The following is a 21,725-nucleotide window of genomic DNA, read 5'->3' as shown; positions in this document are numbered from 1 at the left end:
TAAAAATATATTCTGGGGGAGTTTTTCCAACTTTTAATTGTGGCCATTTCAAACATACACAAAATTGGGAGAATAATATTATGAACCCACATGTACAACATATCAGCCATGTTCAATAATGATCAATATCAATACTCTTCCCTCCACACCCCTGCCATATTATTTTGAAGCAAATCCCAGAAATTGTTTTATTTTTACCCATAAAAATGTCATACATATCTAAAAAAGATATTTTTTAAATTTTTTTAACGTTTATTTATTTTTGAGACAGAGAGAGACAGAGCATGAACGGGGGAGGGTCAGAGAGAGAGAGGGAGACACAGAATTTGAAACAGGCTCCAGGCTCTGAGCTGTCAGCCCAGAGCCCGACGCGGGGCTCGAACCCATGAACCAGGAGATCATGACCTGAGCCGAAGTCGGACGCTTAACTGACTGAGCCACCCAGGCGCCCCTCTAAAAAAGATATTTTTTAAGACATAACCACAACACTATTACCAATTTAACAATACCTTATTATACACAGTCATGATTCATACTTTGATACACAATTCATACTGCCCAGATTGTCTCAAGTATTTTTTACAGTTGGTTCATTTCAATTAATATCCAAATAAGGTTCACATGTTACAATCAGTTGCCACGTCTCTCTCAATCAGTAGGTTCCCCTTCAATCTCTTTTATTTCTTGCTATTCATGTGTTGAAGAACTAGTTTATTCATCCTGAAGAGGATTTTTAGGGCAGTGAAACTATTCAGTATGATACTGTAATGGGGGATACCCGTCATACATTTGTCCAAACCAGTAGAATGTACAACACCAAGTGTGAACCCTATGGCAAACTACGGACTATGTATGGGTGATTATGATGCGTCAATGTAGACTCTTGAATGGGTAACAAGTGTACCACTCTGGCAGAGGATGCTGGTAATGTGGGAGGCTCTGCATGTGTGCATGGGAGGAGGTAAATGGGGAATCTCTGTACCTTCCTTTCAATTTGGCTGCGAACCTGTAACTGCTTTAAAAATAGAGTCTTTAAAAAAACACCCAAACAAACAACAGCAAACAAAGAAATAAGGTCGTCCATCCTGTAGAAATTCTCACGGTCTGAATTTTGTTGGTTGCATCTCCACCATGTCACATCATAAAAAATATTTTAAAGGAAAACCTTCACAAGAGGCTGGAGGGATGGAATGTGCACATACCCAAAGAAAACTGCAAACACCTATAAGAACAATATCAGAAAGACTGGTGCTTAGAATGTGCTCGGATTAAAAAAAATTCCAGACACAGCTTTCCTTTATTTTAATTTATATTCAGAACAAGAACAACAAAAGGTGCGGGTCTGTTTACATGTAGACAAAGAGTATAATATAAAAGGCTGCTCCAATTCTTTTTTTTCTAGTGAAGATTACCGATAGTCAAACCAGAAAAGGAAAAACAAATTGTAATGAGGAAACTGAATCCCAAAGCATTCAAGGAGATAAAAGTACCTAGATAATCTAAATGAGTTCAGTTCTCCCGTCCCAGACAAATTATATCCCAGCATACCCTAAGAATGTACACAGCTTCCTCCCTATCTAAAGCTTTTAAAGAATCAGGTAGGATAGAAGAGGAAAATGAGAAAAACACTCAATAGTCAATAATGGAAAGCAGGTAAATGCTAAAAACTATAAGCAGATTTGCTTGATGTCAATCCCAAGCAAAAAAAAATTTTTTTTTTTTAATGTTTGTTTATTTTTGAGAGAGAGAGACAGACAGAACGTGAGCAGGGTAGGGGCTGAGAGAGAGAGGGAGATGGAGACACAGAATTGGAAGCAGGCTCCAGGTTGTGAGCAGTCAGCACAGAGCCTGATGTGTGGCTTGAACTCACAAACTGCGAGATCATGACCTGAGCCGAAGTTGCACACTTAACAGACTAAGCCACCCAGGCACCCCATTTCCAAGCAAAATTCTTAAGCACACTGTTAAATGGTTTAAGGGCCCTAGGCATGGGTAAGATAATCATTAAGAGTCAGTAAGCATTCAGGACACCTTAGGTGGCTAAGTGGGTTAAGTGTCCACACTCTGGATTTCAGCTCAGGTCATGATCTCACAGTTTCTGAGATCAAGCTCTGTCTCCTTCTCTCCTGCTTGCATATGTGCTCTCTCCCTCAAAATAAATAATAAACAAACCTAAAAAAGAAACAAAAACAAAAACCTAGTTTTAAAAAAAGAGTCAGTAAGCATTCACAGAAAGCCTGTCATACAAGATTAACCTAATTGCCTTTTTTGATAGGGTAACTGGCTTAGAATATAAAGAGAATACTATACACACGTGAAAAAAATTTGGATTTAAGCACTCAATTTTATAATATTCTCACCGATATCCTCTTTAAAAAAGATTTCATATTTATTTATGTATTTATTTATGTATTTATTTATGTATTTATTTTTATTTGTGAGAGAGAGGCAGAGCGTGAGCAGGGGAGGGGCAGAGAGAGAGGGAGACACAGAATCTGAAGTAGGCTCCAGGCTCTGAGCTGTCGGTATGGCGCCCAACACGGGGCTCGAACCCACAAACCGCGAGATCATGACCTGAGCCGAAGTCAAATATTTAACCAATTGAGCCACCCAGGCACCCCAAAGATTTTATTTTTAAGTCATCTCTACACCCAAGTGAGCCTCGAGCTCACAACTTTGAGATCAAGAGTCACATGCTCCACTGACTGAGCCAGCCAGGTCCCTCACAAAAATATCCTTTTAGACAAGGATATTAACAAGGAGATGTTAAGCTAGAATACACTTAGATGGGTTCATAACTGATTGAACATTACTCAAAGTATGCTGATTAATGCATCAATAAAAAACCATAAGGAACTATCAAATAATTTCTACTGTACTCTATCCTACTTATTTTTTTAAGATTTTTTTTTATTTTTTATTTTTAAGTAATCTCTACACCCAATGTGAGGCTCGAACTTATAACTCCAAGATCAAGAGTCACACCCTCTATGACTGAGCCAGTCAGGTGCCCCTATCCTACTTATTCTTATTAATGTCTTGAATGTGGACACTGCTGGCATATCTACCTAATTGGCAGATGACACAAAGTTGGGAAGCATAGAGAATATACTAGCTGACAGCACCCACAAATATTTTAAGAGTTTACAACAATAAGCCAGTCTTAACAGAATGCAATGGAGTGGGGATAAATATAAAATGAATGATTGGGGATATACAACTTAACAGCAAACCATGTAAAAACATTTAGGTATTTCTGCTGATTGCTCAGACACAGCAAAGGCTGTGATATGGCTGCTGAAATAGCTGGTGTAATCTGAGGAACTATTATGGCCAGGGCAAGGGGAGTGGTTCGATTCTGCTCTACTTCTCACCGATAAGAACACATTTGAAGAGGAACACTGATGAAAGAGAACATATCTGCAAGAGAAAAACCAATTTGGTGAATGTTCTAGAAACCAAGTAGAATGATATACAGAACTAAGGATGCTAACCTGATGAAGACAAGGAAGAAATGAATACCTCTTTATTTGGGGGATCTGGGATTTATTTTGGTAAGTACAGGCAGTGAAACTTTGCAGGTAGTCTGATGTTTTCATTGCAACCTATATTTTAACTCTTAAACTGATATTTTATATTTGATATGCAGCACATACATGTAACTATGAAGCATAACAAACAAAATGAACTGTGATTCACCATCTTACCTGACAATGAGAATAGCACGAAGACTAGGACAGCTACTGTGTTGCCCTATTCCATCTGCTGCCTTTCTCTTAAAGGGAACCGGTAGCCCAGATTTGATTTATTGTTCCCTTACTTTATCATTTTAAAAAGATAAGGTATCCCTGAACAATGTATTGTTAAGTTTTGTTATTTCTGAGCTTTGTTTTCACTGATGCACTTCCAAAGAAAAAAGTGTTGGACCCTAAAATAAACATTGCACTCAAAAATCTTAGTATTCCTGTCAGAGTAAAGGCTACCTTTTATCACTGCACACTCCAGTTGTATTTAAGTCTCCTAAGTGTGCCCATACCCACCAGTCTTCTGCTTCTCCCCCACCAAGGGATGCCAGATTTAGCAACCAGAAGTACAGGCTGCCCAGTTAAATTCCAATTTCAGATAAACAACAAATACACTTTCAATATTAAATGTTTATCTAAAACTGGAATTTCACTGGGAGTCCTGTATTTTATCAGGCAACCCTAACCCACACCCAAGTTAATTAAGTGGACAATTAATCCTATGATCTGTTGCTATGTGATAAAGGGACAAAGCGGGAAGAACTGCATGGCCAATGTCATTGTATAAACATTCATCTAAGTATTCAACAGTGTTCACTGACCAGAAAAAAAATAATTTGCACATGTGTGAATTCAAAGCTTTCCCAGACAGTGCGTTCAGTGTGTATGCCCAAATGCAAATACCACTGTATATATGCAGTTAAGTACATTTTTCAAAAACACTCAGTGAAGAATAGGAAGGTATATTAATAGCTTAATTATGTTGGCTTGGATTGCCCCCTCTCCAAAAAACCAAATTCTCTAGATATGTAAATTGACTTATAACCATTATGTAAACATATTCGTATCATTTGTAAGCTGTCCTCAGTATGTTCAAAATGAGGTTAACCTATATAGGTTAAATAAACATCAAGCCAACTTTCTAGATAAATATCAATTAAAACGATGTTGTCATTAAAAAGGGATTCAAGGGGCACCTGGGTAGCTCGGTGGGTGGAGCATGTGATTCTTGATCTAGGGGTCATGAGTTTGAGCCCCATGTTGGGTGCAGAGATTACTTTAAAAAATAAAACCTTTCAAAATACATAAAGAGGGGGGCGCCTGGGTGGCGCAGTCGGTTAAGCGTCCGACTTCAGCCAGGTCACGATCTCACGGTCCGTGAGTTCGAGCCCCGCGTCAGGCTCTGGGCTGATGGCTCGGAGCCTGGAGCCTGTTTCCGATTCTGTGTCTCCCTCTCTCTCTGCCCCTCCCCCGTTCATGCTCTGTCTCTCTCTGTCCCAAAAATAAATTTAAAAAAAAAAAAAAAAGGAAAAAATACATAAAGAGGGGCATTTGGGTAGTTCAGTCGGTTAAGCGTCCCAGTTTGGTTCAGGTCATGATCTAACGGTTTGTGAGTTCAGCCCCGCATCGGGCTCCCTGCTGTCAGCACAGAGCCTGCTTCAGATCCTCATTCTCGCTCTCTCCCTCTCCAAGATAAACATTCAAAAATGTCTTTTAAATAAATAAAGGGATTCAGTTACCATATACACAAAACCACTTTCGGACACGCTTCACTTTACAAAAAGGGATACCAGAAATATTTCAGATGCAATCAATACAGGTGCGTATTAAGAACGTACATGGATTAGATTCCCCAAACGGAAGCTAGTAACATGCACTCTTTTGCCTGGCTTACTAACCACAAAGCTCATCTTTTGGAACCAGGTATTGAAATGTCTGACTGTATAGGAGTCTTGGTTTATCAGAGCTGCAGCAAGTGGTTTCTCTCCAATCACTGGATCACCTTTTCCAATTTTCAACTTAAATCTTCATCACTCATGTGCTATGGCGTTAGGGTAATCAGGCCTTAAAATCACGTAGCAAGGGCTTAAGTCTACTTTAGAAAAGAACACCGCGTTTGTATGGTTTCAAAGAGCCAGATCCCATAAACCATCGTACCTCTAGTGTCTCACCCTTTAGCTACAGACAGATCCTTCTGCCGTTTGGGCTTGGTGTTTCTTTACCTCTTACCTGAGGGTTATCCGAAAAACAAATAAACACAATCTGTAAGCCTTCTGAGAGCAGGCAGGAAGAAGAGGGCAAACTAAACCTACATCTGCCACCTGCTTCACGGTCAACTGAACAACGAGGAGCTCAAAGACCCACCTCCTAAAGTACACAAAGTATTAAAAGCAATCTCACACTTCACATTCGTGTTTCCAGACTTCTTACTGTACTGGGTGAAAAGAATATACCCAAACAATTTGGCGGCACACAGAAAAACAGACGAACAAAGTATTTTTCTGTCAGTAAGAGGACGCACCTTTTTTTAGGCTCTGAGAAAAAAAAGGTGGTTGGCTCTGAAGAAGCCTCTTGTCAGGTTGCAAAATTCCTGACAGGCTCCTAAAGGGTAAAAAGAGGCAACGACATAGAAGGAGGGAGTAGAGTCAGTCAGCTGGAATAAAGCTGGTAGCCTGGAAAACACTGTTCTTCTAGGAAGGTGACTACCAGGGGCCAACAGAGAATTACTCTATAGCTTGATTTTGTTTTTATCCTCCTCTTTTGTTTTTTTTTTTTTTTCCGCCTTTGCCATCAGGAAAACGAAAAAGATGAGCCTCAACAGTTTGTCAAGAAACTGAATCCACAGAACAGAGAACGGCTTTCCTGTACAAAGAAGGTGCTGGAGAATCTAAGGCCCTTGAGGTGAACAGGATATGAGCATAGATAAGGCCTTAGCCAGTCATTAGAGTAAGCAGGTAATCAGAAGAGTTTTGCTTTCTAAAGCCCAGTCAACTGAATAGGAAATAGTTTGCTTAGGGGAAACTGAGATCAACACGAAAGTGCTAAATCTAAATTATGAATCAGAAGGGTTCTGGTGATTAAAACACCCTGACATAAAGATTTTCTACCCACTAAGGCCAGGCAGAAAAACAACATCAAACACAAAGCCAAAAACTACAACAAAACCCAAACCCCAGGTTGAACAAAAATTGAAAACAGTTCAAATTTAGATAAGATACTGTTTTATTTAAAAAAAAATTGTTAACGTTGTTATTTATTTTTGAGACAGAGAGAGACAGAGCATGAACGGGGAGGGGCAGAGAGAGAGGGAGACACAGAATCGGAAGCAGGCTCCAGGCTCTGAGCCGTCAGCCCAGAGCCCGACGCGGGGCTCGAACTCACGGACCGCGAGATCGTGACCTGAGCTGAAGTCGGTCGCTTAACCGACTGAGCCACCCAGGCGCCCCCTGTTTTATTTTTTAAATCTTGCTCTAAGTGCATAGTTTTTAAAATTTGGTATGCAATACTGTTCGTTGGTATTGAAGTGTATTTACGGATTTTATTAGTTACATTCTTATGGGACATTTTATTAATCATATGTGAAGTAATAAAGTCACCCATAGAAAGTGGAAGTCAAGTAACACCTTCAACTAACAACAGTCCTCAAATTAAAGAAATGGGATCTAAGAGAGAATCATTTGCTAGCTTTTCAAAATCAAATCATTTATGAAAGTATCACATCCATTCTCAGAGCTCTATTTTAAGTTGGCTACTACCAAAAGTGACAATCCCAACTAAACCTGAAAAGCCTAGGAATAGCAGGGAAAACATAAGTGCTAGGCAATCACAAACAAGTCTTATTTTCCTAGTATAACCTATCATGTCATGTTTTCACTAGGCAGTTGAAAATAGGACTCATTCATATTTCCCTAGATACATGGTAATACTGACTTATTAACAAGATTAATAAAAAGCCAAGAACATACTTATAATTATCAAATAAGGAATTAACTGAATCCCTCAAGATGTGAATTACTACTTCTAGTATTCTTTGAAAGGCTATTTTATGTTTTAAATACTATGAAAGCCAAGAACAATGTATCTAAAATACCTAATAAGTATTTTGTCAATGACATTAATGGGAATAGATGGTGAAAAATTTGGCACAATGGCTGTTTTTTGAAAGCAGGTTTTGTGGCAATATTTATAAGTGATCTTTAATAAAATAAAACCTCATGAAGAAATATAAATCTAGTCACATATAAAGTAATTACAAACTTTAAAAATAGACTCTTAAGCAACTGTGTGTATTTTGTCTAAAACGACAACTTGATTTTTCAAAATTGATTTACATAATTTATGTAGTTTTATGCCATATTCCTGAAGGAATATCTTGATAATCTATTTACTGACAAAAATAACAGAAAAGCATATCCATTCCCTGGGCCCGCTCAAAAATTCTAAACTAAAAACATTCTACTTTGCACATTTACAGCCATTCAATAAATACCCACATTGAAACAATATCTCCAGAAGAAGACATCTATTTCACAGTGTTCCAATTTGTTAAAGGGGGTTAGTTAAAAATCATATCTATTAATGACTTAAAGTAATTTGTAAAGGGTGCTTGGGTGGCTCAGTCGGTTAAGCATCTGACTCTTGATTTTGGCTCAGATCATGATCTTGCAGTTGTGAGATCAAGCCCTGTGTCAGGCTCCCTCACTGAGTGTGGACCCTGCTTGAAATTCTCTCTCTCTCTGCTTCTGCCCCCCTCCCTTGCTCTCTCTAAATTAAACTAGGAAAAAAAAATAATTTTTAGGGGCGCCTGGGTGGCTTAGTCTGTTAAGCGTCTGACTCTTGATCTCAGCTCATGTCTTGATCTCAGGGTTGTGAGTTCATGCGCTGTGATGGGCTCTATGCCCAGCGTGGAGGCTGCTTAAAAAAAAAAGTAATTTTTAGTAAAATCATAACAGAAACAGGTAACTAAATTTATGACTGCCTGGAGAAGTCAATACTAATGCAGTCATGCTAAATCACTTTTAACTTATTTTTTAAAAAGTAAACAAGAGGTTGGACTACAGGCTGTATCAGAAGTGTTATCAAGTTAATGTGCTAATATGATTCTGTAAATTATCTAAAACACCCTATAGTGTACTAATCTTAAAAAGTAAATGCCCCGGGTGCCTGGCTGGCTCAGTAGGTGGAGCATGGGACTCTTGATCTTGGGGTCATGAGATTGAGTCCCACCTGACTGACTTACTTGGTAGAGCATGTGACTCTTGATCTTGGGGTCATGAGTTCAAGTTGAATGGTGGGCATAGAGCTTACTTAAAAAAAAAAAGTAAATGCCAATAACTTCTAAGGTCACCCTATATAAAAATTAGAGCTCTGAAGAATCTGTCACAACCCCCTCTTTAAAAATTTTACATAAGGGGCGCCTGGGTGGCTCAGTCGGTTGAGCGTCCGACTTCGGCTCAGGTCATGATCTCATGGTCTGTGAGTTCGAGCCCCGCGTCGGGCTCTGGGCTGACAGCTCAGAGCCTGGAGCCTGCTTCAGATTCTGTGTCTCCCTCTCTCTCTGACCCTCCCCCATTCATGCTCTGTCTCTCTCTGTCTCAAAAATAAATAATAAAACATTAAAAAAAATTAAAAAAAACCTTTACATAAATAAATTCTATAATCAGTGAACTGATTACTCAGACTTTGAGATCCTTTGCTTTTCTCCTTCTGAGTTTACTGCTCAACACCAAAGATGGGCAGAGGAACAAAACAAACAAACAAAAAAAATCAAAGCAAACCATTTATTTTTAAAATTAAAAAAAAAATTTACTGCTGTGATAAAAGGTTTGATGGGAAAGGAAGTTGTAAACTAATGACTGAACTGAGGTTTTGGTATAAGTGGTAGCTTTTAATTATTCATGTTCTCCCTCCATATCATGAATAGAAAAATGAACATATTTCTGTACATTTAATATTAAGCATTTTATTTAAAAAATTTTTTTAACATTTATTCACTTTTGAGAGACAGAGAGAGACAGGGTGTGAGTGGGGGAGGGGCAGAGAGAAAGACACAGAATCCAAAGCTGTCAGCAAGCACAGAGCCTGACTTGGGGCTCGAACCCAAGAACCGTGAGATCATGACCTGAGCTGAAGTTGGACGCTTAACCGACTGAGCCAGCCAGGCATCCCAAGCATTTTATTTTATAAATTTGATTACCATGCTTTATGTATCTGAATTTCTACTTCTGCATTCTTTAATGAAATATGTATTAGATACTTGATAAACACTCTAGAAAAATCTCAAATTACCTAGAATGCTTACCTACGTAAAACATTCTGAGTGGCAAGTTTATTATTGATTATAAAAAAGGCTATTCAATCTTATTTATAGCCTAAATAGTAATTACTGACAATGTAGGTTTTGTAATTACTTAGCTACTATGAATGCATTTTTCCCATTAATTTGACAGCCAGAAGAGGTTTGATTAGGTGGAAAATATTAATAACTACCACATGCATTCATTGTGACTGCTAAAACACACCTTTGAAGGGGAAGAAAAACAAAACAAAACATGGTGTTTCCAATTAGTGGCTTGTAGCCAAAACTATGAATCAGTTATACTAAAAAAAAAAAAGGAGAAGAAGAAAAAGAAAGAAAGAAAAGAAAGAAAGCCACAAAACCGTGGCCTAAATAAACAACTGACAACAATCTACAAAACAAATACAGGGAAAAAAAATCCAGGATCAAGACGTTTTGATGAGGCACAGAACACAGAAGCCCCCCATCAGCACTGGCTCACATCTTGAGGGGTTTTCCCTTAGGAACAAAGAACATACCCTTTGAAATGCAGTAGCAGTATCTGGGATTCCAGCGCTTTCAGTAGCAAGGTCATTTTCTGACCTAGCTACTGTACCATAATCAATTCCATCAGCGCTTAAAAAGAACATTAAAAATACTGCTTTTTGGGGCGCCTGGGTGGCTCAGTTGCTTAAGCGTTCGACTCTTGATTTCGGTTCAGGTCATGATCTCCCAATTCATGAGATTGAGCCCCGAGTCAGGCTCTGGGCTGAGCATGGAGCCTGTTTGGGATTCTCTCTCTCCCTGCCCCTCCCATACTGGCTCTTTCTCTCTTTCAAAATAAACAAGTAAACTTAAAATATATATATTGCTTTTGGGGGGACGCCTAGGTGGCTCAGTCAGTTAAGCCTCTAACTCTTGATTTCGGCTCAGGTCATGATTTCCCAGGTGGTGGGATCAAGCTCTGCAGCAGTCTACCTTCTGAGCATGGAGCCTGCTTCAGAGTCTCTCTCTCTGCCCCTCCCCTACTCACACTGGCTCTGTCTCTCTCAAAATAAATAAACATTAAAAATATACTTTGTAGTGGCGCCGGGGTGGCTCAGTCGGTTAAGCATCTGACTTTGGCTCAGGTCGTGGTTTCTGAGTTCGAGGCCCCATCGGGCTCTATGCCTAGGGCTCAGAGCCTGGAGCCTGCTTCTGATTCCGTGTCTCCCTCCCTTTCTGCCCCTCCTCCACTCACACTCTATCTCTCTCAAAAGTAAATAAACATTTAAAAAAATTATATATATACTTTTCATTGTTTTAAATGAATTATACATACCCAAACAGCAGAAGAGTTAGTCTCATCATTCTAATAATTCACATTTAAAACTTAACATCACAAATGTTTATAGTTTAGAAAAGAAAAGTAGGGCAAAACCTAATGTTTTAATATCTTCATTCAAAACCATCATCTTAATTACCACAAAGTGGTAAAGCTCCACTTTTGCTGGCTGGCCCTTATCTACCCAGAGATGAGTTTTATTTGCAAAATTAGGGTAATAATTGTCCTACCTGTCTCACAAAAATTGTCCTTCTGTTTCACAGAACTGCAGGATAATCAGAAGAGATAATGTAACCAAGAGTACTTTGAAAACTAATGCCCAACATTGGTAGAGAGTATGGCATTACCATTCTTTACAAGTAACAGCATAATACTTCTTTCTTGCTGTGAACACATTCATCCCTGGAAGAAACAGTTGGTAACAAGGAATTGATATGGCTATGGGATAACTGGAAACACCTCCCAAGGCTTCACTGTTAACAATTAATATTTGCTGAGTACAGGGCGTCCTCAAGTTACAAGGGTTCCATAAATCCAAACCACTGTCCTTGCCTCAGCCCCCTCCATTTCCTCCCTCTTTGCTCTTAATAGGAACTGGTGTGGGGGTGGGAGTACAGATTTGAGAGAACCAGGAAGTTCAAAAGTAGAAGAAAATGTGAAGAGAAGTGGAACACCACAGAGCATGCCTACTCACCATCCCTATCACCATCTAGACCTTTCTTTCACTACTACACATCAGCTGTGGACATCTCTCTATGCTGGGAAATAAGGCAAAGGTTAGAAGTCAATAGCTAAGAGCTATGACGTGGAACAAAAGAGGGATAGTAAAGTTCACTTAAAGGAAAAACAACTGATCTCAGTCATTAGCCATAATCTCTAAAGCCAATCCAAGAAAGTCAAAATACCAATTGCAAAATATTGACAAACCTACTCGCTTTCACTCACAAAGGTGTTAGTGGGGTTTTTTTTGGTTTATTATTATTATTTTTTAGTAATCTCTACACCCAATGTGGGGCTCAAACTCAGAACCTCAAGATCAAGAGTCGTATGCTCCTCCGACTGAGCCAGCCGGGCACCCCACAAAGGTACTAGTTTTCTCAAGCTACCTATTTATTCATTCTGCTCACCTACCTTCCACTAACCCAATGAACTACCCTCACCTGCGATGCTAACCAATCCCACTTACCAATGTATTTACAATATCCAATTTAACCAACCTTTCCCTTGCTTGTTCTCAAAGATCCACCCATTATATTTCAGCCATCATGGTCCCTTCTCAGTTTTAAGGGACAGACAATAAGTTATTGAATCTCTGTACTGATGACATTGGGTAATCGAGGAAGGAGACAGCTGGGAATAAGTGGAGTAGAATTGAGCCCGCAGAAATGTTCAAACAACCTGCCGTTTCAGTTTGACAGGAGTAGATAAGTGTATTTTAAAGGAGATTTTTTAAAAAACACACAAATTGTTAATAGTACTGCTAATAACCAGAAAGAGGATTCCCTCAGTCTCCCTGAGGATTCTCCTCAGTCAATTTAAACAGACTTTCAGGAACAAATTTAAAAGAGAACTATGGATATTAAGTTCATCCATGGCTAGTTTTTCCAGTTCAAGAGCAATGCCAGAAAAAACACTCCCACCTCTTCTTTTGAGCCTATTTAGTAACCAGTGGGTTTGAATACAGCTCTACATTCTATTTACTGGTTCTCTAGAAAGTCTGACCTGTAAGAATGCCTACAGTTCAATGAATTTGTACTGGAATAGTCTGTGACAATTAGCAGTGGTCAAGTAGGTTTTATACAGGTATGGCTTGCTCTGTACAGGCTGCCTACTGGAAAATATTGTTAAAATTTTCTGTCAGAACCTTCCAAAAATTTTATGCTTCATGCTTGGCCTTTTTAAAAAAAAAACAAAAAAAACAAAACACATTTTCTCTCCCCCCTGCCCACCTCCTTCTTTCTAAAAATGTTAAGGATTGGGGCCCCGTGGACAAAGTAAACCTTTTACTGCCCCTAAATCTATTTGTGCAACTAAAATAAAGTTCTCCTTGGAGCATTAGCAGAATTTAACCACAGTTTTGATTAGGATACACAAGTCTTAAAATGAAACTGTTCTAATCACAATTTCAATAAAAATTCAAACCAGGAAGATTTAATCATTTCATAAACTTACAGTCTTACAAAATAATCTTTTATTTAACAAGATAAACACTTGGGACGTCTGGGTGGCTCAGTAGGTTGAGCGTCCAACTCTTGATTTTGGCTCAGGTCATGATCCCAGGATCATGGGATTGAGCCCAGTGTTGCCTGCTTAAGATTTTCTCTCTCCTCCTCCGTGCACACACACACGCACGCGCACTCTCTCTAAAAAAAAAATAAAAAGATAAACACACTTTGAAAAGTAAAAAAAAAAAAATCTTTTTAAATTAAAAAAAAATTTTTTTTAATGTTTATTTATTTTTGAGACGGAGGGAGAGAGAGAGAGAGAGAGAGAACGCATGAGCGGGGAAGGGGCAGAGAGAGAGGGAGAAATAGAATCCGAAGCAGGCTCCAGGCTCTGACAGAGCCTGACACAGGGCTCGAACTCACTATCTGTGAGACCATGACCTGAGCCAAAGTCGTACACTCAACTGACTGAGCCACCCAGGAGCCACCCCCGCAAAAAAAAAAAAAAAATCTTAAGACTAAAATTCTACTTTGATTTTTAAAAGATTATTTATCGTTATGTATGGAAATGGATACTATTTACTAAATCATAGTGATTATGTCACTTAATGTCAGAGATTAATTGTGCATATTTAGAAGTCACTACTACACCCTACAATATTAACAAGCATGAGCACCAAAGACAAACACTAACACAAATACCAGCAGTTTATATATCCTAAATATTTGTTCAATATATTTTTTTGTTTGTTTATTTTTGTTTTAAGTAGGCTCCATACCCAGCATTGAACCCAGCTCGGGGCTTGAACTCACAACCCTGAGATCAAAACCTGAGCTGAGATCCAGAGTCGGTCGCTCCCCTGACTGAGTCAGCCAGGCACACCCCTCCCCGCTGCTTCTTCTTCTTTTTCAAAGTAAACTCTATGCCCAATGTGGGGCTGGAACTCACGACCCCAAGATTAAGAGTTGCATGCTCTATTGACTGAGCCAACCAGGTGCCCCTTCAATATCCTTATTTTTAGCAAGACAAGTAAAGTCTTATGGTTCAAAACTATTTTATTTTCATGAATTCTGAGGTTTTTAAGAGATAAAAAATGTACTTGTCAAGTAAATATGAAGACTTCTATTATAAAGACCCATATAATAATTCAGTTTTTACCTTTCAGAATTTTCCTGTTTATTCCAAGGCTGCAAAGGAAAGATAACCCTTCCTATTAAATTTCTAAACAATTTTTCTCAAATTAGAATGAATTAATCTAAGGGCTAAACATTCTTTCTACAACGTACAGAAATCATTTTTGTTAGAAGCCAGATTACTTATTTGGTAGCTGCTGATAAATCAAGGTGCTTTTGGGTCACTTCATTTAGTGTGTGATGATACCAAGTCTAAAATCACATTTACAAATACATTTCTTAAATGGTCACTCTTGATCTTGAAATTTATTCTAGCTTGTATCACAAAAGGATGGCCATCGGATGTCAGTTGTGCAATGTACTCAATCTTCAAGACAATGACTAACAATGGAACTGAGAACAGGAGTATGAGGAACGGTTCCCTAAACGCATTCTTGTTAAATTCTGTATGCTTAAAATGTTTGGAGACAAAAAGGTTTTGTGGACTTAAAACTAATTGACCCTGATGGAATGCCAAACTGTAAACTGCCAGACAGCTGCAGCTGGTAATAAAATGCTAAGACCTGAAGAGCTTTAGCAGAACCTGATTATATGGTAATCCTAGTAGCTGAGAGAAGGCAAAAGAGCTAGAAGAATAACTGATAGGCTGGTTGCTATGGTAATCAAGATAAATTTGTATACTGACTGGGGAAAACATTGGGATTGCCATCAGGTATGAGGCCCACACTATGTCTCACGTGCTTTTTCTTCAATTTTGAATCACGAGATGACAAACTAACACAAAGACCGCTCAGTTTGAAGAATAGGCTTCTGCTCTGAAGAGTAAGGAAAGCACCCAATTAAAGGTTTAGCTGTTTAGCTGCATAATTTGACAGACAGCTAGAGGGGAACAGACTTTGTGAACGTTTGTAGAAATCAGTTTAACTCTGGGTAGAAAACAGAAATGTAGGTTATTTATCAGTTCAATTTAGACGTCAGGAGGATATCATAAAGTACCTACAATTTTTGTTACTTTAAATTTTGTTTGAGGTTATTTCTTATGGGATATTAATCTTTTACAAAAAGGATTATTTAATTCCCACTATGTAGGTGTGAATGTAAAACAATAGTAACTGGTGTGCTTTGTTTTATCTCAGTTATCTATACTCCAGGAAGCAGCCTTTTAACTTGGGTCTCTCTTCACCACCTCTACCTCAATCACCACTACCCCCATCAACCAAACCCTTCCTCCACCTACACTACCCCGGAAGTAATTACCAGAATTGTGGGCAGAGTATGAGGAGGAAACAAACAGTGTCTTCAAGGGGCTTTCCTAGCAAATTCACTCGACTTTATCTAAAGTTAAAACAATGAAGAGAACACATGGATGGTTGTGGAGTGTACAGGTGACACACTTAGGTCTCAAATACCAATAATTAGAAATCATTTTCTGTTCTGTAGGGCTACAACTGAATTGTCACCATCCTACAAGTATGTAGGCTTTCAAGATTTTAAAAATCAAATTTTATCTACCCTATTTTATGCAGTTATCACAAGAACGGAGTAAAGTTTTCAGTTAATAGGAGTTTGTACAGATTCAAATTGAGTCCCCAAATTGCCATACTAATACAGACTGTTCTACCTCCATGAGTCACCAATTGATAGTTGGAGGCCACTAAATTTAGAGCCTGAATTTACCTTATATGTAGGTCCCTCTCCCCACCTCCATATAATGTTACGTGGGTGTGATAAACAGCATTTACAAATATATTTCTATCAATCCACAAAGTCAAAAGCAATCAAATATAATCCATGATTTATAAATATAATCTGATTAAATGCCAACCCATGAACAGCCATTTTTAAGGAATCTTTCCTAAAGTAACCCATACTGCACAAATTTTTTTATTGAAACTTGTATCAATTTTCTCTCAGAAAGAAATGTTTCTGATGCTTAAGTAAAGTGAGAAGCTGCGTTTCAACAAAGGCAGCTATGCAACTTGTTGCTTTTAGACTGAACTATTCTTCAGGACAGTTTGATCTCAGTTCTCATCATTTAAAAATCAAGATTTCACCATTACTTCAATCTAAAATGATAGACTGGTGGGGCTCCTGCCTGGTTCAGCTGGTAGAGCATGTAACTCTTGATCCCAGGGTTGTGAGTTCAAGCCCCACATTGGGCAAGGAGCCTACTTTAAAAAAAAAAAAAAAAAAAAAAAAAAAAAAAAGAGGGTCACCTGGGTGGCTCAATTGGTTGAGTGTCCAACTCTTGATTTTGACACAGGTCATGATCCCAGGGTCCTGGGATAGAGCTCTGCATCGGACTCCGAGCTGAGTGTGGAGCCTGCTTAAGATTCTCGCTCTCTCGCTCTCCCCCTCTCCCCTTCACTCTCTCTCTCTCTCTTAAAAAAAAAAAAAAAGAAAAGAAAAAAGATAGACTGGGGTTAATACTAACTAGACTCCTTTTTTTTTTTTCTTTCTTCCTAACTAGACTCCTGAAACTGAACTAAATAACAACCACTGTTCTTAGATCAACCTTTCTGCCACCTGTTTTCATCCTGATTTGGAGAAAATTAGTGGGCAAAAGTTAGAATCCTAGACAGAACAGTCAATATCCTCTGACAGCAGGGCATGAAAAAACAGAATCAAGGTAGACAGACCATCTTAAGATCCCACTAACAGGGTAAGGGCCAGTAACCTAGAGCAGGGATAGCTAGCAGTATTTTCCCTCCTTCCACAGACAAGGCAACATGGTATAAATGAGGAATGAGGAGACTTGGGTTCTAGTTTCAAGTCTGCTACTAATCAGCAATGTGTTGCCTTCCCTCACTGAGCCTCGTTTTCTCTTTCACAGTTAAATGGGAGGGCTGGACTGAATGATCTCTGATCCTTTCCTATTCTAAAAATGTCAACCATTCTATCCTTCCTTCCAAGGCCTCAAAAATATTTTGGTTGCCATTAAAAAAATAAAGAAAGAAAGAATGCTCAAAAGGTCACATTTATTTTCATAACATGTTCTCACTGCCAGCCTTTAGTATGTGTATGTATGTATAATCCACACAAACTAGCAGGAGCATTCATCTTATATATAATTTACCCAGTAAACATTTAACTTAAAATCAATGGGTCTTGAATCATGTACCAAATATCATCAAGTCTGCTAAACTAAAAACTTTTTTAAAAAATCATGGAAAGATTTCCCAAGAACAAAAGCTTATCAATAAAAGCACACTATTAAACCTCAACACGATGACAGACTTTTAGAGTTGGAGGAGTTCTCAGAGTGTAATCTCAATTTAAAGATGAGGAAATGAAATGACTCAGAGTCCAGGGCTTTTTTTCTACTATACCTCACTTCCTCCTCCCTTTCCTGCTTTATCAAAAGACAGCATAGTAGCAAAAAGAACGCTAGACTGTGGGACTGACCTGGATTCCAGTCCTCATTGACATTAATTTGCTGTGGCACCTTGGACAAGTCATTTCCCCTCTTTAGGCTTTGGTTTTCACAATATTTTATATGTAGAAAGTTAACTGTATGCCCCTTCTACCTGTAACATGCTAGGATCTTATTAAATTCTTATCTGATACAACAAAATACACATTCCTGAAAGAGAAAGTGGAAATTTCTAGTCAAGAGAACCAAAAAGCAGGCTGCTGCTTTTAAACAGATGCATCAGTTCAATTTAGCAAGCTGGTCCTAAAGCAATTTACTCCAGAATCTCTTGGAAGAAGATATCCCTGCCCCACCCCTGCCTCTAGACAGACACACACACACACACACACACAATGTGAGGCAGCTATGATATACTGCAAAAAAAAAAAAAAAAAAAAAAAATACTGGACTAGGAGTCTGAAGAACTGGCTTCAAATCCTAGCTGTCACTTACAAAGCTGTGTGTCTCATAGGCCAATTCATTAACCTCTCTGAAGCCTAAGGTTCCTCATATATAAAAACGGAGAGAACAAGGAAATCTGAGCTAAAATATCACTCAAAAGAAAGCTTTACAAATGTGGTGCATATTGCAAAGCTGGGCAAGTGGAGATGATCTGCCACTATGGAAAAGTAGGCTGGACTAGAATGAAGTCTGTCTATTAAAAAGCAGGGCTGATTTTTAACTTACTAAATTTGCTTTCCAAGACTAGAACAACAAAGTTGAAGATACCACTGGAGGGGAACAGAAGAAATAAATCAATTTTAGGAAACGGACTGTGTATTTGGATTCTGATTAACAAAACATATGAGATAACTCTCGACTGTCTAATCAGTTCACTAAATTTCATGAAATGGTCTGTGTACTGTGGCACACCCAACAGCAAGGAACACTTCTTAGTTTGCAAACTCAGTCTGTTAACCTCTTAGAGTTTGCACGGTGTGCCACTCCAATTCCTATCAAGGGACAGAAGGCATTTCTGATAACCAGATATCCAGTGACACCATCTGTTTCCACAAATCAAGATTTCTCACTGCATTTCTAGGTTGTTAGTTACCCGGCCAAATCTCTTCACAGTACGTTATGCAAAAGACAAAACCTGTCACAAAGGGTAGAGGAAATGTTAATGATGCCAACCTTTTTCAGTCCTCCCAGTACTGCTAGTTCTTTTCAGATTCAATTCTCCAGATGAGTCTAATTCTCTTCCAAATTTCCCCCACGAATACAGAATGAAACCGTGAAATTCACAGACTGACACCATAGTTTTATCCATACAGCTCAACACGTTGAATATCTGGACAGGTTATAGAGTCAAAATTAGAAGGGTGGATCCCAAAAGACGTTTTTACTTTTCACCTACTACAGAAGGATCAAAGTGCTTGAGAAGCTCTATTATCCCAAGAGGCAAAAGTGATTCTATTAATTCTATCAAGATGACTCACTGGGTTCAAATAAGTTAAATAGCTCCAAGTTCTGCATACTTCCTCCCAAAGTAAGCACCGTGTGAAGTTAAATTTGTTAACTCCAAGAAAGGAAGAAGGGAATGGACATTTGAGTTCTTCCTCTGTGCCAGGTACTAAGCTAGATAATATACACTCCTGATATAACTGTCCTTCAAAATTAAATGTTTCGTTCATTGAAAAGAAACAATACTCACATATTTCTAAATTGATTACAATCATATACATAGATTGTTATTTCCTCCCCCCACTCCACACACATTCAAAAGGTCTGTCATTTAACCTAAATCAACAGTTCCTTACTTTGAGGGGAAAAGCACAAAAACAGAATTTTGAGGGTATCCAATGTATTTGGAAATCCAAAAGTATTTTCAATCCTCCACCGTCTAGCGATGAGCTTGTTTCAGATACTGAACTGAAGGAGACTCCGTGCCATCTCAAGATTGGCCACTGCCACCCAAAAATCTTTTAATAGTGATAGGAAGGTTGGTGGAAACACATCTGCGACCTACCAATGAACATTTCTGATTTTCGTGCTGTAACTCTTTGGGTATATATCATATATAATATATATTAGGCTTTCGAATGTCTTCTAGAAAGTACAAATAACTTGATTTGCAGCAAACATGATATTTCTTCCATGGGGGTAAGCTTGAGAATTGAAGGCAGATCAACGCCTGTAACCATACAGCGTCTACTGACACTAACATACGAAGTTCACCAATTCTCAAGTTCTTACAGCACGAAAATACATTTCCCTGCCTCTACTTCCACACAAGCCCGCAGAAGAGTTCGGCGAAATAGCTTTAAATCCCGTTTCAACTTTGAGAAGAGGAGGAGTGGGGTAAGAACAAGTCCCAGGCAAGCGGAGCATTCCAACTACTGCACTTCCTTACTCAGAATCTCCCATACTAATCATCACTAAAACATCTTGCAGAATTAGATAAATAACACAAAGCTGTGGCTCTCCTTCCAACCACCAGATTACTCAGCACTTGTTTGTATCTCTGTAGCCGGTTGTGTACAATTGCGTCCGGCTCCCCTTTTAAGACAGCGTCCTCCCGAATGGGAAGGACCTCGTCTTCGATTTCCTTTGCCTCGCCGTAAGGTGCTATTTTAATAAAACACTGTTGATCTAGAGTACATCAGCTAGAGGACTCCCCGAAGTAAATACCCAACCTTCCCCCCCGCTCCTTCTCTTTCTGGGCAACGAAAAGAGGACGGCGAACAGTTACGGCCACCTCTGAAACGAACAGGCAAGTTAGCGGCACCAGAAAAAAACAAACGAGAAATGCAATTTCTCCTTTAATCCGTGGTCCCCAAGGCCAAAACGGATGTTTCAAAGGTAAAGCGCGGAACCCCACCAATACAGATCGCCGGCTCTCGGGCACGTAAACTGTCCCACCTCGAAGAAAGCCGGACGAGACGAGAAAGGGGCTCCGTAGCCCCAGGGACCGCTCGCCCAGGGAATGGAGGGGGTTTGGCCGAGGTGGGCGATTCCCCCTCCCCCGAGTCCCTCTGAAGTGCCCGAGCGAGACACCGAGGAGCAGCGGTGGCGGACACAGCGGGACCCGGGAGGGGTGCGGTGGGGAGGCACGGGGGAAGCCGGGGGACTGGAGCGCCCGGCTTCTGGGCCGTAGCTCCAGTGACTTACCCCACAGGGTCGCCGCCCCCTAGGTGCACATCTTCGGGGGCATCAAAGAATTCCTCGGTGTCGCTTTCCGACGCCATTTATAGGACACACCCGCGGGTGAGGGGGCCGACGCCGCCTGGAGGGAGGGTGACTTTCGTCTCCTCCTCGTCGTCCTCCACCCCGGCGAGACCGTGGGGAGGTGGGTCCCGGGCGAGGACAGGGACGGAGCGGACTATCTAGAGTGAGGAGCCGGTGAGGGGCAAGGGGCCGCCGTCAGCTGCCGGGCTGCGAGGATGACCGGCCGAGCGGCAGCCTGAGTAGGCGGCGGTGGGTCCAGGGACTGTTGCTGCCGCCGCTCCCGGCGATAGGTGTACAAGGAGAGCGAGAGAAGAGGCGGTGGCTCTCTGTGGGGGAGGGCGGGCTCGCCGACGACAGCAGCTCCAATTTCTCCCGCAGCAGCAATTACAGCAGCTGGGAGAGCCAGTTGCCCGCAAAATACGGACGCGCACCTAACCTCGCGAGATTTCGGGAGGGGCCGGTGAAAGCGTGGGCGGGGCGAAGAGAAGGCGGGGGCGGTTCCAGAGCGGCGGCGCTCAGATTTCTTCCACGCGAGAGGCCTATCAAAACGGCGCAAGCGCGTTGAGCGCGTTCGGCGAGGGCCGGAAGTAGCGGAGGGGGGCGGAGAAGAGCCTCCTGAAGGGAGGAGCCGAGAACCTGCGCAGGGGCGGCGTGGTGCCTCGGTTCTGAGAGAGAGCGCCCGGCGTGGGTGGGGTCGTACAGATCGACTCGTCCCCTAACT

At 40.2% G+C, this 21,725-nt stretch overlaps 1 protein-coding gene across 3 annotated transcripts in view; it reads right to left on the bottom strand.

Moving 5' to 3' along the window:
- Window positions 1-21,443, bottom strand: part of WDR44 (WD repeat domain 44) — an 80,858-nt gene extending 59,415 nt beyond the window's left edge. For all 3 annotated transcript variants that reach the window (XM_058714239.1, XM_058714240.1, XM_058714238.1), the window contains exon 1: window positions 20,948-21,443. In XM_058714239.1, coding sequence (XP_058570222.1) covers window positions 20,948-21,024 — 77 coding nt within the window. In that variant the 5' untranslated portion in view covers window positions 21,025-21,443. The remainder of the gene's footprint in view (window positions 1-20,947) is intronic.
- Between the last annotated feature and the right edge of the window lie 282 nt (window positions 21,444-21,725).

The sequence above is a fragment of the Neofelis nebulosa genome, chromosome X, assembly GCF_028018385.1.
Source record: "Neofelis nebulosa isolate mNeoNeb1 chromosome X, mNeoNeb1.pri, whole genome shotgun sequence".
In the NCBI taxonomy this organism is placed as follows: Eukaryota; Metazoa; Chordata; class Mammalia; order Carnivora; family Felidae; genus Neofelis; species Neofelis nebulosa.
The sequence above is the reverse complement of the archived record's forward strand: the minus strand, read 5'-3'. Positions and strand labels throughout refer to the sequence as shown.